Below are 24823 nucleotides of genomic sequence, written 5' to 3'. Positions count from 1 at the left end.
GTAAAGAGCACAGACAAAGACTTAATTTGTTTATATGAAGAGATTTATTTTATTTGTGTTACTTATTTATTTGATTTGGGACTTGTTTTAAAATTTCAATTTAGTTTTGTTATTTACATTTACATTATATTTCAATTTTTGTTATTTAGCAAACGCTTTTATCCAAAGTGACTTACAAAGGAGGACAATAGAAGCAATCAAAACCAACAAAAGAGCAATAATTTACAAGTGCTATATTAGTATAGTGTTATATTTCAATTTCACAAAGAAACGTGCAGTATTTTGTCCAAGCAATAATAAAAGGACACATTTAATTTATAATTTGTCTTAAATCTCATTGTAAAAATCGAATCGAATCGTGAAATCAAAATCGTGAATCGAATCGAATCGTGAAATCAAAATCGTGAATCGAATCGAATCGTGAAATCAAAATCATGAATCGAATCGAATCGTGAGTTGAGTGAATTGTTACATCCCTAAAGTCCACTTATGTTATTCTGCCTGCTTAAGATGTGTTTTTCTTTCTACAGGTTATCTTAAGGGTTTTTCCATTGTTTTAATTTTAGTTTTAGTGTAACATTATAATACCATGCATATTTTTACTTTTTCTTATTTAAAGAAGAAACCAATCCAATGTATAGTTGACATTTGTGGCTTAATGCTTTAGAAAAGCAATAAAAGCAGCTTGTTTATTTTTCTATACAAATATGGCATGCAGTTGCTTCAAACAATGGTATAAACATCATTCAATGTAAATTGTGATAATCGTAATTAATAATCGCAATTACAATTTCAAGGGAATAATCGACAATTATGATTTTTGTGTAGCCCATACCGTGCAGTAATGTATTTCCCATGCATTCAGACAGTCATTGTCTTGAAGTGTCTGCAGTGGAGGGCAGCACATTTAGGCTAGACAGATGTAATGATCTGGCCAGCGCTGGTTATTTTGGGGGATGATGTCAGTCGCCCGCTCAGTTTGGATCTGTTATGGGTCCTCAGTGTTTGATTCCTTCGTCTCCCATGTGAGATTCCTTTTACTGTCTGAACCGGACTGGAAATCACTTAGGCCTAGTCCTGTTGTAGGGTTGCGGCTCAGGGAAAATTGATACTTCAGATTCTGTTGAGACCATTTACTTGTGCCCTAACATAATGTTTAGCAATATAAGATTTTAAATTACTCTAATTGTCGGGATCACAATGATTAGGCAAATCATTTTCATTCCTAATCCTAGTTATTGGATGCATGTCAGTAAAACGCAGAGCTGAGAGTGTCAGTAAGTTTATCCTGAGCTTCCCAGAGGGACTATAGGGTTTCATATTGGCCGCTCATGGTGACAGGGTGTATGTATGGGGCTCTAAAGTCTTGGCAGATCCCAGAGATGTCTAGTTCTTGCTTTCAGCCTTGCCTGTAGTTTTTCAATGATATATCACATCGCTTGCTGACGAGAGGAATGTTGTTGCTTTCCTAAGCAATCACACTTACCATATTCACCTGTCAGATGATAAAACGGCAGAATTTTCCTAGAATTTTCCATTAAACCTGCCAGGTTAAACCAGTTAAGACCAGTGTTGGATGTCATTAACTAAAACTATTAAAAATCATTTATTTATTGAAATAAAGCTGAAATAAAATAAACTAGGGATGTAAGAATATACAATGTGGTTCAATACACAATACTAATCTCAAGATACGATACTCTCATAATACTTTGAACAAAGCCAAAATAGTTAAAATAGTATGTTTTTTTATTATTATTACTTTTAACACATATGGCAATCCATCAAGTATTGTTCATTAAAATGCTAAATGTGTATTACATCAGGGGTGAACTTGGGCTTGGACGTGGTCCTTCTCCCTCATGCACAGGTCAATGGTAATATCTGAATAGAAATATTCATACTTCGCTTAGCTAAAAATATAGAATTGTGTTATACATGTATGCTTGCACTCTGTGCCTGACTACATACATTTATTTGTTTTTTAAATATTGCATTTCATAAAAAATGTATTTTGTTTTTAATTTATTATTAATAATTAATTAAATGTGTGATCTTCTGGGTTGACCATATTTGATGCACCATTACCATATCTGATACTAAATTAAATCTGTCTAAACTTGCATTTTGTGTGAACCATACATGATACATATTGTCGCTGTTCGTAATTCATATTGTTGCATTTTTGTGTTGCGATATATTGTGACAAGATATATTGTTACACCCTTAAACTAAATATTAGATGAAAAACGTATAAAACTTAAAATTCTGAAAAACGGAAATGTAAATTAGGGAATGTTGCTTTGGCAACTAACTGAAAAAAAAAAAAGCTGTTAAAGCTGAAGAAATTTACAGAAACCGGAATTCAAGTTTTCATTCAGGCAAAAAAGTTTTGTTAATTAAATTTGGCTAATTGAACTCTATAAACTGGTCAGGGTTTGTATATACAGGTGATAAACCAGTCCCAGTAAAGTTCTTCGACAACGAGGCACCTCACGAAATTTCAGACGAACAAATTCCTGCTCTAGCATCATTTGGTGACGGTGAAGTGTGTTCACACTGCTGACATGTTTACCTGCTAGTTTATCCACTTTGTGTGCTTGAAATTGATGCTGCAAAGCTCTATTCAATTTCACTAGCAAAACTTAACAATATCCTGGGACAACATGCTAAACCATGCTATTAACAAAACCGACTAGCAATGTGCTAATTCATGCTTGCAACGTTAAATAATTTTAAGAACATGTTAAAACATGTTAGCAATGTGCTAAATCATGCAAGCAACTTGTAAAACATGTTAGCAGTGTGCTAAATCATGCTAGCAACAAGTTAAAACATATTAGCAATGTGATAAAATTAGTGGTCAATCGATTAAAAAAAACAAATTTATCGCACTTTTTTTCTGAAATTAATCGCAATTAATTCCACCTAACATTAAAGTTTTTAAATATACTTTTATATTTGAATAATTTCACATTCATAATATTTGTTGTTTCTACATTAATGTAGAAAAAAACATTAATAACATAAATATTTGTTTAATGGCATCTTTTTTCATAAATGAAGGCGAGTATCACTGATAACAATACTACTGATGTCTCTAGGAAATTCTTTTTTTCCTAATATTTAACCATTGACTAGCCATTCAACATTACAGTATGATTGAGAGCTATCAATTTTAACATTTATTAGACTTTAAAAAATAACAATTTTTAATTTAAGTAAACTTAAAACAATCTTCACATAAACCCATTATAATATCAATCATATTTAGCTACCTGTGCCCTTCAGCAAGTAGGAAATATACAGAAATTGAATGAAGTTATCAAACACTAAATTCTAAATTAAATATACAGTAGATGAATCCTTAAAGCTACAAAAGTTATTGATTTCCTCTTTTTTTCTTTGCTCTTTGATGATCAGACATCACATCAGCTGGGTTATTAGGTTATTTTGGCTGCTTTAAGAGCTGCTGCTGCTGAACATGACGCAGATCTGACACGCGTCATGTTTTCTCATAACTCTTTACCTTTTCTGACCCACTTCAGCTCCTAAAGTCTCTAGTAATGAGCTGACGAGTTGAATCGGCTGTGTTAGATGAGGGAGACGGTGCTGGTGCAGTTTTGAAAACCACTGCATTTCAGAGACATGTTCTTAAATGTGATTCATATATAACAAATAGCTTTAATCGCCTTTTTGGTAACTTTATGCTCGTAGGTTCTTTCATTTAATTTCAAACCGCATTTGTGCATGCAGTTGAAGAGCACGTGCTACGAGTACAGTATAACGGTGATTCATATATAACAAATAGCTTTAATCGCCTTTTTGGTAACTTTATGCTCGTAGGTTCTTTCATTTCATTTCAAACCGCATTTGTGCATGCAGTTGAAGAGCACGTGCTACGAGTACAGTATAACAGCGGACAGGACAGGAAAATTAGTTTTTACTGACATATGGCCTGACAACATCTCATCTGACCGCAATTCACTGTTGTTCTACTGAAGCTCCTCGTCACCTGTAGCTTTTCCGCGCTCGCTTGACTCGCGCCTGGTGCTGAGGTGAAGTTGGAGTGTGCATCTGAAAGTCTCCCGTTTGATGTGCTCGTAAAGATGTTCTGCATCTAAATAAACACAATTCTTGTCAAGGAAAAAGAGACAGAAGCAGCAGTTGTGAGTGGGGTGGCCAACCCTAGCTCCGCCTAGGGCTGGGCGATTTTCCCGATTTTATCGATTAATTCGAATGTATTGTTTTGCCACGATTTTATTTTTTAGAAATCGAGGAATCGCGATTTTGAATAGAAATATTACCAAATGTTAGAATTAGACACTTTGACAATATGCCGGTGATAACAGTAAAGAGAAAAGAACGATCGAACCGCATGTCGGCGCACGTGATTAACCGCTCATGTGTGACGCGCTCAGTAAAGGACCATAAATATAGGCTAAGCGCCATTCACATAGAATGCGCTTTTGTGTTGACAAAGATGCTGCCTAACATCTCCTTTTGTAAGTCATATGGATAAGAAACAAAATAAAGGTAAGTGGTAAGACGTTTTATTTTTTGATAAACTATTTTATTCACAACATAATCTCTCTTAAAATACCTTATAGGGTAATGATAATCAAAACAATCCTGAGCTAGATCAAACTTTGATCTCTGCAAACCAAACTATAACTTTTAATGAAATGTTTTTTCCCCACTAATAAAAATATTTTATCATTTGCTAGCTCCACACTGGAGAGCTTTTTTAGAAATCGAGGAATCGCGATTTTGAATAGAAACATTACCAAATGTTAGAATTAGACACTTTGACAATATGCCGGTGATAACAGTAAAGAGTAAAGAACGATCGAACCGCATGTCGGCGCACGTGATTAACCGCTCATGTGTGACGCGCTCAGTAAAGGACCATAAATATAGCTTTCTCACCGCTGTCAGTTTTTGATGTGTTTATTTTGTTATTGAGAGGAAAGCGCGCAGAATATGTTTACATATTCATCCAAACGCCGCTCGGCAGCCTCAGGTTCGGTTGCGTTTGCGCTGTCTGAAGTGCTGTCTTCTCTGGAATTGCATCAGGAGAGCTGAATTACAGTCTTGCACTACAGCGCCACACTGGTCAAACCGTGTTATTGCAGGCTCTTACATTAGGTCATATGACTAATGTAACTACTCGACAACAAAAATATTTGTTGACAATTTTTATTGTCGTCGTTGTCGATAATGTCGACTAATCGTTTCAGTCCTAAAGTGATTTGTTTAACATTTACATCATGTTGACAACTTCATCTGTGCTGCATTTGGAATAGAATTTTCTTTACCTACAGGGATAATAAAGAAGAAGTTACTTGAATCATGTTGTAGTTACATTTTCAAGTTGACTAGTTAAAAATCGTAAAAAATCGAGAATCGGTCAAACGTTCTGGAAAAATCGAGATTTAAATTTCAGCCCTAGCTCCACCCCTGCGTTAATTGCGTTAAATAATTTTAACGTGTTAAACTGAAAAAAATAATTGCATGCGTTAATTTTGACACCACTATTCAACATATATTGGCAAAGTGTTAAACCATGGTAGCAGCATGCCAGTTCATGCTAGCAATGTGTTAGACTAAAACATGTAAATAACATTTTATTGACTTAATTTTTTTTTTTCAAAGTTATTTCAAACTTTCAAACAAACCATGGTCAAGCCAACATCGAAGTTTGTTTACAAACTTTACTCAGTTGTGTTTGCTGTTTCGGCCAAATATTTTCGGTTGCTGAAATTTCGTTGCATCACTACTTTAAACTTAGGTTGGAAAGTAACCACCTAGCAACACCTTAGAAACCGCATACCAAAAACACTTTAGCAACTGCATAGCAACACCCTGGAAACACACTTAAGACATCGTTTCACTGTAGGAGTTGTCTCAGGTTTAGAAACAGTACAGGACTACGGTCGGGGGCTCATTAGGACCCTTTGAAACCCCACGGCACTTTGGCTCTAATTATGAGTCCTAGAGAGAACGGGATGGAGATTCCCCGATGGGACCTGCAGTCTGGTCTCTACTGATCCAATGTTCATCCGAAACAACATGTTGCACTGACAGAAGGTCCTAATCAAACATTCATTGCCCTCTGTGTGTGTGTGTGTGTGTGTGTGTGTGTGTATTACTCATTCATCCTCCCCTCTCTGTGCCCTAGTTTAGTTGGAGGGCTTATTCAAATCATGGCCTAAATTTAGGAAAACTTTGTTCATCCATGTTAAATTGAAACTGAAAGTGGTGCTGTCACTCTCCTCAGATTTTACAAAACTACTTATGAACATCAGCAACTCATAACATGCTTTTCTGAGAATGACTATTGTACTTTCATTGTATTCTTATTTAACTAGATGGTTAAGCATATTTTTAGTGACTTGCTGATATCAACAGTCGTTTTAAACACAAATTATGACATATTTACTTTATTAATAACAAATGACCTGCGTCTTACTGTGCGCAATTTATTAGTGCATGTTATTTTAATTGATATATTATTTTTTGTAGTCTTTCATCGAAATGTAATCAAGTGTAATGTAAAGGTAATAATGAAACAACTTTTCTTGTGATGTAACCAAAAGCATGAGGGCATGGCAAAAAAAAAAAAAAAAAATCACTAATATTATACTTTGCGCAATGCACTCAAATTCCGATTTCCTGAAGTCCCGCCCAGTGTTATTTTAGTATCATCGAGATACTGTTATAGTTTTTGTTAATACTTTTAATTTATTTAAAGCTGCAGTCCGTAAGTTTTGCCTCTTTGTCGCCATCTCTGTTTGAAAACCTGGAATTGCAGCTGTGTGCGGAATTATCTAGCTTGCATGGGTTGTGCTCCGGCTCGGCTCCAGCGCCGATGAATCTAATGTTCTGAAGAGTATGTGTGGCAGTCAGTCACCTTATTATTATTGTTATACTTTATTCTCAAATTGTTAATGTTAACAACATCAGCATTGCGTGACTATGAGTATAGTGCGTATAAGTGTGTAGATTTCAATTTCTGCACAGTCTAATCTAATTTGTCATACCATTCGAATTTCATATTAAGAAATTATTTTAACCCAAAAAGCTAATTATGCTCCCTTCGAACTGGTTGTCTTTAAAATACAAATTTTGTGTAATCCCAGGCTATCTGTAATCAGAACTGGCTAGCTTAATATTAAAGGGATATTTCAGGCAAAAATGAAAATTCTGTCATCATTTACTCACCCTCATGTTGTTGCAAACCCAATGTACGTTATTCTTTGGAAGAAGATATTTGAAGAACGTTGACTTCTATTGTATGGACAAAAAACAAAAAAACACATTTCTTTATCACCAAAGAAAGTGGTTTGGAACGTCATTGTGAACAATGTGAGTAAATGATGACTGAATTTTCATTTTTGGATTTGGTTTAGTTGTGTTTTTGCTTAATTAAATGTATGCAAATTTGTTATACTATTTTTAAGAAACGCTTATATTTAACACTAATAACACTAAAATGTAATATGGTGTAACCATCAAATATATAAAAATTCATAGAATGACTTGAATAAACTTTGTGTGTGTGTGTGTTTTAATTCCTGAATTAAAATTCATTTTGATATTTTTTGGGGGCATGAAGTCAAAATGCCAGGGTGGTACAGCTGTCCTAATATAATAACGAAGAAAAAAGCCTCATTAAAAAATGAAATATTTGAAAATTATGATATTTTGGCAAATTTTGTATTAATATTTCTTAGAAAAAAAATTATATTGCGTAAACAAAACTGAGTTTGTACAGCAAAAAACATCTGCGTTCATGTACTTGCATTTTTCAAGCTTAAATAGTGAATTTTGCAATTACCTTTCTAAGTTATCAGAGTTACTGTGTGATTTTCACATGGTGGATGATAAAACGGGTGAAAAATCACATAGATTTTCACCGAAGTCCATATCTAGAGATGGTAGAGACCAGAATATCAGAGACTTGAGTGTGGGCTAAGTTTGATTTTTAAGCAGCTGTCTAGCAGCGGCCTGTCAGTGTAAAAATGTAAATATGTAGTTATTATTCATAAATATTTATTTTTTTCTATTGCATTTACCCCAGTGTTTTGTTTGGCTTTCAAGGATTTAAGGCAGTCGTACATAATGTATGAACTCCCTGCCCTTTGCCTTTAATAGCTCAATCGTGTGTGTGAGAGCATGTGTCGGGAGTGTGTGTGGAGTTACTCATTAATCGTCCAGTACTCACAGATACACAGCGCTGGACATAAGTTTCAGTCTCCATAGTACCAAGAAACTTAGTGTTTTCATGAATCATTAATGCTGCAGACGCACCTCTGCTGATCCTGAGCTGTGCTTACAGCCCGATGACGACAAATAGATATCTAATAATAAAACTCCACACCCTGGGACTAATATAGTCTGTCTGGTGATGTGCTGTTTTAGATGCTCACCACTGTTGTGTCTTAAAGTGCACCTTGTAGTGCGTTATGTGATATGTAGCAGGGTCAATGACAAATACGTTTGTCCACAATAAAGAACAGTTTAAAACACGTGCAAAGTTTTTAGACTTTTAATATTATTTGCATTCATGTTGAGTTTTATATGGTTTTGAAAAATTTCATACCATTTTCAAGAAAAGTTTAAATTGAACACTAATAACACAAAAAATGTTGTACGGTGTAACCATCAAATATAAAAATGCATACACAGAATGACTTGAATAAACTTTTTCTGTTTTGTTTTTTTTATTTCTGAATTAAAATTTATTTTGATATTTTTGGGGGGCATAAAGTTAAAAATGTCAGGGTGGTACAACTGTCCTAATATACAGTAATAATGAAGAAAAAAATCATTAGAATGCATTTCTTGAAAACTGTGCTAGTTTGGCTTTTTTTTTGTAATATTTCTTAGGAAAAAAAATGCTTCACTGTTTGTTACTAATATTTTTTCACTAAATGAAAGTCATGTGGTACGACTAACATGCAGAAAAAAAATTAAAGGGTGTCATGGTATATATATCAAGTCTCATTAAAAGTTCAAATGATCAGAAACAAATAAAGGTTAGTTCACATAGTGAAATGTCATGTGATGTGACTCTACAAAATATTGATTGATTAACGATATTTGTAAAAAATAATAATAATTAATAACCTTGAAAAACAGATTTGAAAATAGTTTGACCGTATTATTAGTTAGCTTAATTCAAGTTGCATAATGCCACAACCCCCACTCAATAAGTATGAGCATATTTATGAATTACTTTCATGATATTTGCAAATATCTTAAAATAAGTATATTTTAAAACATTTTTGAAAATAAGAAAAATGTTCCTACTTACTTAGTCATTTAAAATTAATTGATATCAGAACATTGTTGATTGTATTTATATGACCTTACACATTATCTGGTAATTAAGCCCTATAGCATGCAAACTATGCATCCATCCACCCCCCCCCAAAAAAAAAGAAAATTGTCATTATTTTCTCACTCTCATGCAATTTAAAACCTATATGACTTAATTTCTTCTGTGGAACACAAAAGAAGATATTTTAATAAATGTCTGTTTCTTTTTTTTTATCTATACAATGAAGGTCGGTGACCTCCATATTGTTTGGACCTCACTGACTTTCACAGAAGAAAAAGTCATAAAGGTTTGGAATGACATGGGGGTGAGTAATTGAGTGAACTGTCCCTTTAAGAGTTTGCATTGTGTATTAAGAGTTTCATCTTTCAACAAATGTAATTTGTGGCCATGTTTTATTAAATTTGAGTTAAATTGTGGCTTTGTTGTACTAATTAGTTCCTTTGTTTTTGTTAAATAGTGGCCACATTGTACTAATTTGGTCCCCTTGTTTAGTTAAATTGCGGCTACAATTTTACTAAAATAAGGGTATGAATTAAAAAAGTTGTGGGAATGAATGCTTAGTTTGTCATGTGGAAACCAACCTATGACAATATAACCAGTGAGGGACGGTAGCTGGATCACATTCAGAGTTAATGTTGTTTTAGACCATGTTGAAACTTGAACGAAACCCACCAAATGATCAGTTATCAGATATAAGCTCAGTGCACTGCAAGCTTGGCTCTTATTTCAAGTGCCAGAATGCTTTTCATATTTCATAGTTTATCTTCCTTGCAGTTCTGTGCGAGTTCATTCACTGAATACTAAACAGTGAAACATGAAAGAGCATTCCAGATTTCTTTAGGATAAATTCTCCACGACACTTTTTATGTCTTTTGGCAGTTCTTTTACACAAAATCAGCGTTTCCCTACGAAAATTAACCATAGTTTTATTATAGTAAAGTAACCATGTTTTTTTTGGTGGATTGATTACCATTTGTATAACCACAGTTTTACTACAAATACCATGGTTAAACTATGGTTAGTGTAGCAAAACCATGGTTAATTTGTGGTTACCATGGTTTAACTACAATAACCATTTGGTTTTATTTGTAGTAAAAACATGGTTAATTAGGGCAGGATGATATATTTATCATGATAAATGTGAAATCTTTATTTCTTTCAAGTCCTGAGTGAAAGTAACATTTGTAAAAATCATAACAACCTCATATTTATAGGGTTTAATTTTATTATTCTGACTGTTTGAGTTAGTAGTACTTTATTAAAATTAACCGTTGGTCATCTATAGTAACACACAATTAGATCATGATAACCAAGGGTAAAACCACACATATCACAGCACTACCATGGTAAGATGTAACTGTATGGTTTTAATGGTATTTGTATGAAAAACAGTAGTCTAAATACATTTAGTATAAATACAAATGCTATAGCTCAATAACAACCATTACTCCTTTAATATATTTAATACATGTCTACATTAATAATATAATAAAATTCCATATGTAAATTCGACATTTCTGCCACAATACCATGGTGCAGTTAGTGTTACTACAGTAAATCCATGGAAAAACCTTCTAATGGGATTGTTCATGGCACAGTGTTTCTCCTGTTTGTCAGCACTGTTTCATCTGCCTAACTAAATCACCAAGACATTTGTGAACTTCGCTGAATTCAAGCACTTCTCGCTGAATCTCACAGCGCTGGTCACGAGATCGAGACCGATCAGCGAATAAACGCATCTGCTCGCGCCGAGCTGATAATTGGTCCGTGTGGCACCGGTAACTGTTTTGTTCTGCTTTTGGAGCATAGACATTATATTGAACATTTATCGAATATGTGTCATTGTTCTATCGAGGGAAAAATATATATCGTGATAATTATCGTAGTCGTTTTATCACGTTAGGGTTTGGTGGCCTGAAAAGCAAACTTTTGAAAACGAGTTTCAAATTGCAAGTTTTTTGTAAATTATACTGTTATCGTCTCCATGTAAACTACAAAAACATTAATTTGTGAAAACGGTGACGTCATGCGCATGTGTATTACGTGTTCAGTCCAGTGTTTCCCATACATTGGTTTATTTGTGGCGGCCCGCCACAATATCAACACTGACCGCCACAAATAGATTTTCCAAAAGGCTTTGACTTCGTTGAATAAACATGAGCTCTGCACGTTTCAAAGTCAAAACGCAGCACAGGTGTTTTTATATGAACGTATCTTTGAAGGGAACCGATTGTCTTCAGAAAAGTTTTGTCATTTATTTAATCTTTCCTATAATGCCTGATAAAGTAACGTTCATGAGCGCAGCGCTGTTTTGATTACAGCTGTTACCGAGGAAACCGCTAGTTCTGCCGCTCCTAAAGTGCCTCCTGCTGGCAGAGAGAGAATGAGCATTTTCAATCAGCCCAACTGCTGTTTTATATTTACATTATGTATATTTCCCCTGGAGCAAGTGCCGCCACACATAGAGTGTAAGTCTGTAGGGAAACACTGCAGTCTATAGGAATGCATATGTGCGCAGATGCATAATATTTCTGTACAAAGCGACATCACCAACTACTTGCATAAAACAGCGCTTTTAGTCATTTTCAACTTGGATAAATGTGAACAGAGATCATTTTGACAACATTGTCGTCTATCCGTGAAACTTTTTAAAAAACGCAAAGGGAAAACTTTTTCATTTTTAGTATATGATTGTCTTGTAAACGTACCTTAACGCACTCCTAAAGACTGTGACACACCATACCGAGCTGAAGTTCTGACCACACAAGATTGCGATACTGTTAGCGAATGTTCGTTGCAACTTTGATTTCATAAAACATCAAATTGTTGAACTGTGTTGCTAACGAGGGAACTTGGAATAGTTGGCTAACAATGCTTTTAAGGAAACATCCTAGATTGGCTGTTCAGCTAATGCCGAGTTCACACTGCACGATTTTAGCCCCGATTTGGGACTAATATAGTCTGTCTGGTGATGTGCTGTTTTAGATGCTCACCACTGTTGTGTCTTAAAGTGCACCTTGTAGTGCGTTATGTGATATGTAGCAGGGTCAATGACAAATACGTTTGTCCACAATAAAGAACAGTTTAAAACACGTGCAAAGTTTTTAGACTTTTAATATTATTTGCATTCATGTTGAGTTTTATATGGTTTTGAAAAATTTCATACCATTTTCAAGAAAAGTTTAAATTGAACACTAATAACACAAAAAATGTTGTACGGTGTAACCATCAAATATAAAAATGCATACACAGAATGACTTGAATAAACTTTTTCTGTTTTGTTTTTTTTATTTCTGAATTAAAATTTATTTTGATATTTTTGGGGGGCATAAAGTTAAAAATGTCAGGGTGGTACAACTGTCCTAATATACAGTAATAATGAAGAAAAAAATCATTAGAATGCATTTCTTGAAAACTGTGCTAGTTTGGCTTTTTTTTTGTAATATTTCTTAGGAAAAAAAATGCTTCACTGTTTGTTACTAATATTTTTTCACTAAATGAAAGTCATGTGGTACGACTAACATGCAGAAAAAAAATTAAAGGGTGTCATGGTATATATATCAAGTCTCATTAAAAGTTCAAATGATCAGAAACAAATAAAGGTTAGTTCACATAGTGAAATGTCATGTGATGTGACTCTACAAAATATTGATTGATTAACGATATTTGTAAAAAATAATAATAATTAATAACCTTGAAAAACAGATTTGAAAATAGTTTGACCGTATTATTAGTTAGCTTAATTCAAGTTGCATAATGCCACAACCCCCACTCAATAAGTATGAGCATATTTATGAATTACTTTCATGATATTTGCAAATATCTTAAAATAAGTATATTTTAAAACATTTTTGAAAATAAGAAAAATGTTCCTACTTACTTAGTCATTTAAAATTAATTGATATCAGAACATTGTTGATTGTATTTATATGACCTTACACATTATCTGGTAATTAAGCCCTATAGCATGCAAACTATGCATCCATCCACCCCCCCCCAAAAAAAAAGAAAATTGTCATTATTTTCTCACTCTCATGCAATTTAAAACCTATATGACTTAATTTCTTCTGTGGAACACAAAAGAAGATATTTTAATAAATGTCTGTTTCTTTTTTTTTATCTATACAATGAAGGTCAGTGACCTCCATATTGTTTGGACCTCACTGACTTTCACAGAAGAAAAAGTCATAAAGGTTTGGAATGACATGGGGGTGAGTAATTGAGTGAACTGTCCCTTTAAGAGTTTGCATTGTGTATTAAGAGTTTCATCTTTCAACAAATGTAATTTGTGGCCATGTTTTATTAAATTTGAGTTAAATTGTGGCTTTGTTGTACTAATTAGTTCCTTTGTTTTTGTTAAATAGTGGCCACATTGTACTAATTTGGTCCCCTTGTTTAGTTAAATTGCGGCTACAATTTTACTAAAATAAGGGTATGAATTAAAAAAGTTGTGGGAATGAATGCTTAGTTTGTCATGTGGAAACCAACCTATGACAATATAACCAGTGAGGGACGGTAGCTGGATCACATTCAGAGTTAATGTTGTTTTAGACCATGTTGAAACTTGAACGAAACCCACCAAATGATCAGTTATCAGATATAAGCTCAGTGCACTGCAAGCTTGGCTCTTATTTCAAGTGCCAGAATGCTTTTCATATTTCATAGTTTATCTTCCTTGCAGTTCTGTGCGAGTTCATTCACTGAATACTAAACAGTGAAACATGAAAGAGCATTCCAGATTTCTTTAGGATAAATTCTCCACGACACTTTTTATGTCTTTTGGCAGTTCTTTTACACAAAATCAGCGTTTCCCTACGAAAATTAACCATAGTTTTATTATAGTAAAGTAACCATGTTTTTTTTGGTGGATTGATTACCATTTGTATAACCACAGTTTTACTACAAATACCATGGTTAAACTATGGTTAGTGTAGCAAAACCATGGTTAATTTGTGGTTACCATGGTTTAACTACAATAACCATTTGGTTTTATTTGTAGTAAAAACATGGTTAATTAGGGCAGGATGATATATTTATCATGATAAATGTGAAATCTTTATTTCTTTCAAGTCCTGAGTGAAAGTAACATTTGTAAAAATCATAACAACCTCATATTTATAGGGTTTAATTTTATTATTCTGACTGTTTGAGTTAGTAGTACTTTATTAAAATTAACCGTTGGTCATCTATAGTAACACACAATTAGATCATGATAACCAATATAATGCCTGATAAAGTAACGTTCATGAGCGCAGCGCTGTTTTGATTACAGCTGTTACCGAGGAAACCGCTAGTTCTGCCGCTCCTAAAGTGCCTCCTGCTGGCAGAGAGAGAATGAGCATTTTCAATCAGCCCAACTGCTGTTTTATATTTACATTATGTATATTTCCCCTGGAGCAAGTGCCGCCACACATAGAGTGTAAGTCTGTAGGGAAACACTGCAGTCTATAGGAATGCATATGTGCGCAGATGCATAATAAAAGCGACATAAGCGACATCACCAACTACTTGCATAAAACAGCGCTTTTAGTCATTTTCAACTTGGATAAGAGATCATTTAGATCATTTTGACAACATTGTCGTCTATCCGTGAAACTTTTTAAAAAACGCAAAGGGAAAACTTTTTCATTTTTAGTATATGATTGTCTTGTAAACGTACCTTAACGCACTCCTAAAGACTGTGACACACCATACCGAGCTGAAGTTCTGACCACACAAGATTGCGATACTGTTAGCGAATGTTCGTTGCAACTTTGATTTCATAAAACATCAAATTGTTGAACTGTGTTGCTAACGAGGGAACTTGGAATAGTTGGCTAACAATGCTTTTAAGGAAACATCCTAGATTGGCTGTTCAGCTAATGCCGAGTTCACACTGCACGATTTTAGCCCCGATTTTCACTCGCCGACAGGTTTTGCGAAATTGACGACAAATGCCCGAAATCAGAGACAAATCGGCGCTCGTTTACGCGAGTGACAGTCACGCAGTGTGAATTATCAAAGACGCGATCTGAGAGAATCGCCGACACCCGTGAAATATTTGGCATGCTAAATATCTGGACCTGTGGGTGATTCAAAATCCTGCTGTGCGAAACGAGTTCTGACTGAAAATGACATCGGTGATGACCTACAGCCAATGAGAGAGCAAGATACAGGGCAGCGGGAAGTTCGGGGAGAATTTCCTTATCACTTCTCGTGTGCGTTTGGTTGTGAAACGTAGTTTACGGACCAGACAGAGTTGTCGTCGATTCTTCCTATTGTAAAGTCACGCAGTGTGTAACTTCCTGTCGCCGATCCATCGTGCAATGTGAACACAGCAGTGACTAACAATGCTTTTAAGGAAACATCCTAGATTGGCTGTTCAGCTAATGCCGAGTTCACACTGCACGATTTTAGCCCCGATTTTCACTCGCCGACAGGTTTTGCGAAATTGACGACAAATGCCCGAAATCAGAGACAAATCGGCGCTCGTTTACGCGAGTGACAGTCACGCAGTGTGAATTATCAAAGACGCGATCTGAGAGAATCGCCGACACCCGTGAAATATTTGGCATGCTAAATATCTGGACCTGTGGGTGATTCAAAATCCTGCTGTGCGAAACGAGTTCTGACTGAAAATGACATCGGTGATGACCTACAGCCAATGAGAGAGCAAGATACAGGGCAGCGGGAAGTTCGGGGAGAATTTCCTTATCACTTCTCGTGTGCGTTTGGTTGTGAAACGTAGTTTACGGACCAGACAGAGTTGTCGTCGATTCTTCCTATTGTAAAGTCACGCAGTGTGTAACTTCCTGTCGCCGATCCATCGTGCAATGTGAACACAGCAGTGACTGACTGCTACCTCAGATAGTCGTGCAGTGTGAAAACCACGGTGATCCGACGACTTTGAAAATCGTGCAGTGTGAATCGTTTGTATATTCGCAGTCCTGGCTCTTACGGTTTCCCTTTACGAGTGACCCATACAAACTTCTGCCACCTACTGGTATGGAGAGGAATTTCCTCTCACGATGGTGCAGAATGTACATGCGTTGTTGACTGTAGTCTTTGCGTTGTGTTCAAACGTAACTATTTAGCTGAGATGAAGGTGACGTGAGGCGACACCACAGCCAGCCTTCGTCACTGCTAGTTCTTTGATGTCGACTTGCTGTATCTGGTCCTTAATATGGATGAATAACTACAGAAAAGGCACCAAAGTGCACCAGCTTGTAATAATTTGCAGGCTTTAGTTGAAATGTAAAGTTTTTAGTCAAATAGTCAAAGATTTGGAAGTGAGACAGTGAGACTTTGGACTTCTTATATGCTAGTTTCATATGCTAATGTACTATAAACCTTTCCTATACATACCTTAAGGCCTGAAGAGGATCTTTGTTGTGTCTATAATAGAAATGACTGAATTTGGATGCAGTGGGAGGTTTGTCTGTATTGATGGCGCTGCTGGTTTCTCCTCAGGTGTGGCGAGAGGTTGAAGAGGAGTGAAGGAATGACTGAATATAAGCTGGTGGTGGTGGGCGCTGGAGGCGTGGGCAAGAGCGCTCTCACCATCCAACTCATCCAGAACCACTTTGTGGATGAATACGACCCCACTATAGAGGTAATGTTTGTGTGTGTGTGTGTGTGTGTGTGTGCATTGAGTGATCTCAGCTAGTAATATATATGGTATCAGCTGTGTATAAAATATCATCAGGTCACTGTGGTCGATATCAGTACATAATCAATAACAGTTTTTACCGTCAACTGGAGCTGTTAGATACTTACAAGTTTTTTTTTCAGTTTTTATTTACTGCTTTTTTATATGCTGACAGTAATTTTACAATTCATGAAATATGATCATACTAATGATAATTAGAAACTGTAACATCATACAAATAGTATAGTAGTCTCTCATATATCATTGGGAAGGTCAGCAACGCTGTAGCAGCTAGTTACAGTATTTTGTCCATAATTGTGGGAGTTAATGGGTCCAACGTTCTCTGAAATATCTTATTCTAAGCTACATTATTGTATTAGATTATTAGCTACACATTGGCTGCATCTGAAAACTGAAAAATGCTGCCTTCGGAGGACATTAAACCTTTTCTCTTCCTCAGAAGCCTGTTCGAAATCAGTTTCATGAGGTGCCTTCGTGCAAAAACGCTGCCTGCAAAGTCATTGCCTCATACGGCAGCGAGGCAGCAAGTCAGCTGCCTAAGTTTTCGGATGCAGCCATTGTGTCATCATCTTTTTTTTTTTTTTTCATTTCATGATGGATGGCAGCCAGGGTTAATGTGCAGTACTGCCACCTACTGTGTTGGAGTGTCAACCAGACTGGTTACTGGTGTAATATTAACATGACATCATTTAAATATCATATCGTCAATATTGCGACGCCACTAATCCACAATATGTCATGCTTTCACGTAGGGCTGTCAAGATAGAAAAAATTTGGTAGCTCTTTACAGTAGGGTTTCAGTCATTAACATTACTTAATTACAGTAGTTAACATGAACAAACTACTTCTAAAGCATTTATTAATCTTCATTTTAAATTGAACTTTTTCAACATTCATCAAATATCTGTTAATATTATTTAATGGACCTGAGGTAATATGAACTAACCATGAACAGTTGTATTTGTATTAACTAACGTTAACAAAGATTTATAAATACTGTAACAATTGTATTGTTCATTGTTAGTTAATGTTAATGCATTAACTAATGCTAACTAATGGAACCTTATTGTAAAGAGTTACAGAAATTTCAGTAGTCAATATAATACTGATAACTTTCACAATGCTAATGAACATACTTTCTTTATTTAATGAAAGCAAGAAATGTAGCCTACCCTGTATTTCTCATTTAGGTAATCATTGCCTATAATTAAAGGAATGGTTCACCCAAAAATTTAAATTTGCTGAAAAATTTTCCAAGATTGAGTTTGTTCCTTCAAGGTATCAGATTTGGAGAAATGTAGCATTACATCACTTGCTCACAGATGGATCCTCTGCAGTGAATGGGTGCCGTCAGAATGAGAGTCCAAACAGCTGATAAAAACATCACAATAATCCACAAGTAATCCACACCACTCCAGTCCATCAATTAACATCTTGTGAAGTGAAAACCTGCAATCCATCAGGGCGATTTTAACTTCAAACCATTTTTTCCCGCTAAAATGTGAGTCCTCTATTCATAATATTGCTTTCTCCAGTGAAAAATTTACCTCGTCTGAATCAGGACAGAAATATGCACAGAACAAGCACTGTTTGCAAGCGAAACATACAGTTCAAAACAATTCTACACAACTATATCAGTGGATTTTGATGTGAGAGGACAACAGAGGATGAACTTTTTCACTGGAGGGAGCGTTATTATGGATTGTGGACTCATATTTTGGCCAGAAGTAACCATTTAAAGTTAAAACGCCTTAATGATGGATTTATGGAGGCTTTTGGCTTCACAAGACATTAACTGATGGACTGGAGTGGTTTGGATTACTTGTGGATTATAGTGATGTTTTTATCAGCTGTTGGGACTCTCATTCTGACGGCACCCATTCACTGCAGAGGATCCACTGGTGAGCAAGAGATGCAATGGTACATTTCTACAAATCTGATGAAGAAACAAACTCAACTACATCTTGGATGACCTGAGGGTGAACACATTTTAGCAAATTTTCATTTTTGGGTCAACTATTCCTTTATGTTAGTTAACTAATGGAACCTTGTGCTTGATTTGATTCTGGTACATCCTTAACTTTCTTGTACTGTACGTTATGCTTTATTACATTGACCAGTGGTCCCTCTCTTCACTATATCTCACATCATCACTGGGCAATGAATAAAATCCGGCCGCACCATTCACTCATGCAGTCTGTGTGTTTCTTAGCACACTCAGAGTCAAATAAACCGCAGGAGTTTCCCCTCGACCTGCGTTTGCTCTCAGCGTGAGGGATGTGTGTGTACATGCTTCTACACGTCCCTCGCGATCTCTCTGTCCTCTTTTCCCGCCACGCCCGTCTCTGGACAAACAATGTCCTTTTTATGGCTGAGTCGCTGTGCGCTAACACACACGAGTGTCTGACAGGACACAACTCAACCTTATCTTCTGCTCGTTTGCTGTTTTGGTCCCTGTCGTTTTGTCCCCAAAGTCCTTTATTCTGCACATTTTTAGAAAAGTAATTTTAAAGACATCAAATCATGTCCATGTGTGTGAAATAACTAAAGATTATTGGCTGTTGGGTAAGAAATAAACAAGAAACGGTCTTACTGATGAAAGCAAACGTGAGTTTGGTGTTGATTCGGCAGGACTCCTACAGGAAGCAGGTGGTGATTGACGGGGAGACGTGTCTCCTGGACATCTTGGACACTGCAGGTCAGGAGGAGTACAGCGCCATGAGGGACCAGTACATGAGGACAGGAGAGGGCTTCCTCTGTGTGTTTGCCATCAATAACACCAAGTCCTTTGAGGACATTCATCAGTACAGGTGTGTGTGTGTGTGTGAAAATCAGCTGTCTGGCGGAAACGGTTTTTCACTCTTTGGAATTTGCCCTCAAAATAACCCTCACATTTCTTTAATTATATGTTGAAAGAAGAAAATGGATATTAGAATTTTTTTTTTTTTTTTACTGTGTTTCCTTTAAGTCTTCTGTATGTAAATAACTTATGTTATGATTGGCTAAACTTTTTGAATGTGAAATAAGGTAATTGGTGTTGATTGTGTCAATTAGGAGGTCAAATGTCGGTGTGCTTTTGGTCGTGATCATGTTTGAACATGCCGTTTAAAAGCGCAGTCACATTAGCAAAGTTTCAGTGAATTTTTTGTATGAAAGGTCCATTGTCTTTTGTCTGTAGGGTAGCGATGTTTGAAGCACAGCTCACAGAAGTCACATTTAAACCATGCAGCTTTCTATTGGTCATTGCGACGGATTTGCGTGACAAATTTGAAACTGTTGCGAAATCTGAATTTCACATGAAATTCCTTATTGCAGAGTTTTATATAGAGAGTACTGGATTTCGCCCTTGAAAATACACCAAAATTTTCACGATAAATGCGACCGTACATTAAAGGCACAATATGTAATTTTTGCCACTAGAGGGCACGTATTCAAAATAAACAAAGAGACAAAGGTGTAGTTTGATGACGCTGTGAATCATGGGAGTTGTGGACATTTGGGATAATGTAAGTACACAAGTCAGCAAAATATATAACACTGTTCTAGTGGTTGTTGAATATTTTAATTAAAAAATCTTACATATTGTGCCTTTAATAAATGGTCTGTTTATCTACACAGTACATTAAAGGGGTCATATGATGCGATTTGCCAATCACAACGCACTGGATAGCTGGCCAATCACAGCACACCTCGCTTTTCAGACTGATGAGCTTTGTAAAAATCGACGCGTTTCAGAAAGGCGGGGCATAGAGGAGAAACAATAATGTACAGTATGTGGAAAATAATGTGTTTTTTGAACCTTAAACCGGATAAACACATTTCATTTCACCAAATACACAAAACAATGTTCTTTTTAGCAACGTCATATGACCCCTTTAAAATTTAGTTCATTTAAAAAAAAAAAATCATATTATCCATGATGCAGCCTGTCAAGAATAAGTTCGGGTTGTATTTCACACCAAAATCAAAAGACAAAAATAAGAAATTATATTTTTGTTAAAGACAATGAAGCCTATTTTTGGACAATTAAGATTTGTCACATTATTTTCATGGCATAAAACAGATTTTTATTACCATGATGCACAAAATCTCTTTCTCATTGCTGTACTCTGAACAAAAGTATTGTTATATTTGTTAAAATGTAAAGTGTTCATAAATCAGAGTAGTATTTGTTATACTGCTTTGAATTGCGCTAATTTAGAAAAAAATATTTTATACAAGTAATATATAATTTCCATATCTTTATTTTTATAGATTTAATTTAATTTAATTATATATTGTATATATTTATTTTATATATTGTATATATGATTTATATCATCTAAATATCATTTACATTATTATTATTAAGTCGGCATTAAATGAAAGTTGCGATGTGTCCTTATTGTGACGTATATCTGAGTGAAATGGCTTTCAACAATAAAATGTAAGGTGGGATTTAATCCATTTTTTGAGTTGATTCAATAGTTGGATCGATGTTGTTTGCTATTGGTGCGTTCTCATGTGAGTGACAGGTTGTCCCGCCCCCTCTCGCCGATACACGTCACCAGAGAAGAGATGCCATTGCAAAGGAAGTTATTTTGATTAAAGATTACGAGGGCACATGAATAATAAAAAAAAAAATACAAATGTGCACAGATAAATTATTTATTATAAACACTGCAATATTCAATATATATATAAAAAAATAATTGTCAGTTTTGATTTTATGGTTCTTTTATTTATTTGTTTATTTATTTATCTATCTATCTCTCTATCTATCCACCTTTTTTATTTTTGTGTGAAATATAGCCTGGACATGTTTTTGTGTTACCCAGGCCAAGAGCTGAAGTTGACGTGTTAAACTGTAAATCACAGAAAGTGGCGTCTTACGTGAGCCCATCAACCCTGTGACCCCCGAAATCACGTTAGCATTGATTCTGGTTCCCACTATCAGCTCTTAGTGTTATTTATCAGCACGTTTGACGTAACAACAGAAACACAACTTGGATTACACCCGTCTGATCCTTAAATTGCATTATGACTGAGCATCCGTCGCAAAATATTCAGTAGTTGTGCCTGAAAGGACAGCAGAAAGTGAGATGGAGTATGATAGTGCAGTGCCAGTGAAATCGATCACTCAGTTAGACCAAAGGAGAGAGAGAGAGCGAGAGAGCTTTCAAGGACATGAAAAGAGAAAGGAAAAGGAGGATAACTGGATTATATCAATCCATTTGTTGTTCGTGGGTAATGGGGTCTAGATAATGGATTTTTAATACATGAAGTACAGTACAACATGGGGAACAGTAATGCACTGTTTAATATCAGCTGCAGGTGGCAGTTGAGTATAATAATCAGTTTGCATTATATACACTATCAGTCAAAAGTTTGGAATAATTAAACACAAAATCAGCATATCAGAATGATTTCTGAAGGATCATGTGACACTGAAGACTGGAGTAATGATGCTGAAAATTCAGCTTTACATCACAGGAATAAATTACATTTTTAAATATATTACAATAGAAAACAGTTACTTTAAATTGTAATAATATTTCATAATATTACTGATTTTACTGCATTTTTGATCAAATAAATTCAGCCTTGGAGATCATAAGAGACTCAAAAAACCTTCTGACAACAGGATTTATTTCAATGCCCATGTTGCTATATTTTTGATCAAATGAATGCAGCCCTGGTGAGCAGAAGAGACTTCTTTCCAAACTTTTGCCTGGTTTATTCTTCTCATTCAGCTTGAAAATTTATTGTTTTGGAAACTGACAAACTTGCAAGGTATTCAACGTAGAGTCTGTATGATATATTAAAGGGGTCATATGATGCTTTTTTAAAGATCATTATTTAAGAATATCTCTTTGGATTTGAGACTTTAGTCTTTGCAACTTTACAGATCTTCTTTATGCACCAAGAGCTTGTAACACTCCAAAGAGAAAGGAAAAATTGAAATCGCATCATATGACCCCTTTAATGTCTGATTCACATTATATTCATGCAGACACTTTTAAACATTCACTGGGATTCGAACCCATGACCTTGGCGTTGCTAGCGCCATAATCTATCGCTTCAGAAACGGACGAAAGACGGCAAACTAACCATCATGGAACCACAAGACGCATGGACGACTCAACTCACAACTGATTTCAATAGAATGTGGTGTTAGCATGTTGCTATGCTAGCTACATGATAAATACTGAAATTTCAAAATTATTTACCAAACTCGCATTTCAATAACATATTGCAAATCAGATCTAAAATTTGACATGAATGGTATCATATACGTTGTTTTTACCTTCAAATTACGCCAAAAAAAAGTGTATTTCAGGTCGGTCCAGTCGATGCACATGTAGTGTTTAGAGCAAAGGCTGAGCAAAAGTTTTGTCGACTGCTTCTTTTGCTGGCTTCATGTGCTATCGGAAACTTCCTGCTTCCCACTTCTGAAGTTATAATTGTTATATAAGTTATAGTTATAATCCTCTTCATCTATCACTCGCAGCAAACTAACGTTTGGAGGGCTGTGGTTGATGATATTCTGCCTGAGCGGTCAAACTGACCTCTCTCGTGATTCTCTCGTGCAGAGAATGTACAGAAACGTGCAGATTTTGATTAAAGATTACCAAGACACGGATTAATTTGCATGGATTAATTGTTCAACTCAAGATGTGTGCTACTATGTTTCTCCACATTTTGTTTCCGATCAAATGTCTGCCCACAGTCTGGTTGTGTTTGACCGTGACATCTTGTCTTGGCTCTCAGGGAACAGATCAAACGGGTGAAGGACTCGGATGATGTGCCCATGGTGCTGGTGGGTAACAAATGTGACCTCCCGGCCCGGACGGTGGACACGCGGCAAGCACAGGAGCTTGCGCGCAGCTACGGGATCCCCTTCATCGAGACCTCAGCCAAAACACGACAAGTGAGTTTCTCTCAGGCATTTAAAGAATTATTTATGTTATTTTATTTTATTTATTTATTGGAACAAAACTAGTCAGACTGTGTCCAACATCAAAATTTCTTAAAGTATACATTTGTACAAGTACAAGTATAAAAGTATACATTTGTACTTTTGTATACCCACCTACAGTACAGTATTTCTTCAGTATTTTTTGTTTTGCTTTGCTTTAATTTCTTTCTTTTCTTTTTTTTTGTGTTTTATGTGTTTTTTGCTTTTTTTGTTTTTCTTTGTGGTTTTGTTTTGTGCAGAAAATGTCATTTGTACTAGTGTTAATTTCGTTAACGAAAACTATGACGAAAAATGTTCGTCAACAAGGTTTTTTTCCCCTGACGATGACGAGACGATAACAAGCACATTAAACGATAACTGAGGCTAAATGAACATGCAATATCGTTGACGAAAAAAGACGAGACTAAACTTTAGTTAAAAGAACAAAAACTTTATTAAAAGCTTTTTATTTTTGTTGAAAAAAATGGAGCCAAAACATTTCAGACTGCTGTACAAGACTCTATTAAACGAGCGTTCGTGTTTGCGGTTGCCAGATATCAAGAGATCAAATCCCCCAATCAGAGCTTTTCTGTTAAACGGACATGTACCCTTCCCGGCTTTTTGCTTTATGCAATCTGACAAGCATTCACACGCACTCTCTCTGCGGAGGCGCCGTGATCTGAAAACACCGACATACAGTACTGTACGAGTAAGCTGGAGTTCAGCGATCTCTGCTTAAATGAAAGTGCCATTCAGCCAGTCTGCGTTCTGTCATGGATCTCGACTGTATTGTTTGCGATAGTGGTTGCTGATTGTAACGTTACTTACGCGACCTCTGCACGGCAAGAAGTCTTTTTGCCGTTGTTTTAAAAGAGAAACATTAATGCAATTT

At 35.6% G+C, this 24823-nt stretch overlaps 1 protein-coding gene across 1 annotated transcript in view; it reads left to right on the top strand.

The window, feature by feature from the left end:
- Positions 1-24823, top strand: part of hrasa (HRas proto-oncogene, GTPase a) — a 35993-nt gene that overhangs the window by 3291 nt on the left and 7879 nt on the right. Inside the window, exons 2-4 of the mRNA XM_016514621.1 lie at positions 16796-16937; positions 19626-19804; positions 23745-23904. Of these exons, the coding sequence (XP_016370107.1) occupies positions 16827-16937; positions 19626-19804; positions 23745-23904 (450 nt within the window). The 5' untranslated portion in view covers positions 16796-16826. The remainder of the gene's footprint in view (positions 1-16795; positions 16938-19625; positions 19805-23744; positions 23905-24823) is intronic.

The sequence above is a fragment of the Sinocyclocheilus rhinocerous genome, unplaced genomic scaffold, assembly GCF_001515625.1.
Source record: "Sinocyclocheilus rhinocerous isolate Xijiao unplaced genomic scaffold, SAMN03320098_v1.1 scaffold2792, whole genome shotgun sequence".
In the NCBI taxonomy this organism is placed as follows: Eukaryota; Metazoa; Chordata; class Actinopteri; order Cypriniformes; family Cyprinidae; genus Sinocyclocheilus; species Sinocyclocheilus rhinocerous.
This window is presented reverse-complemented; position numbering and strand designations above follow the sequence as displayed.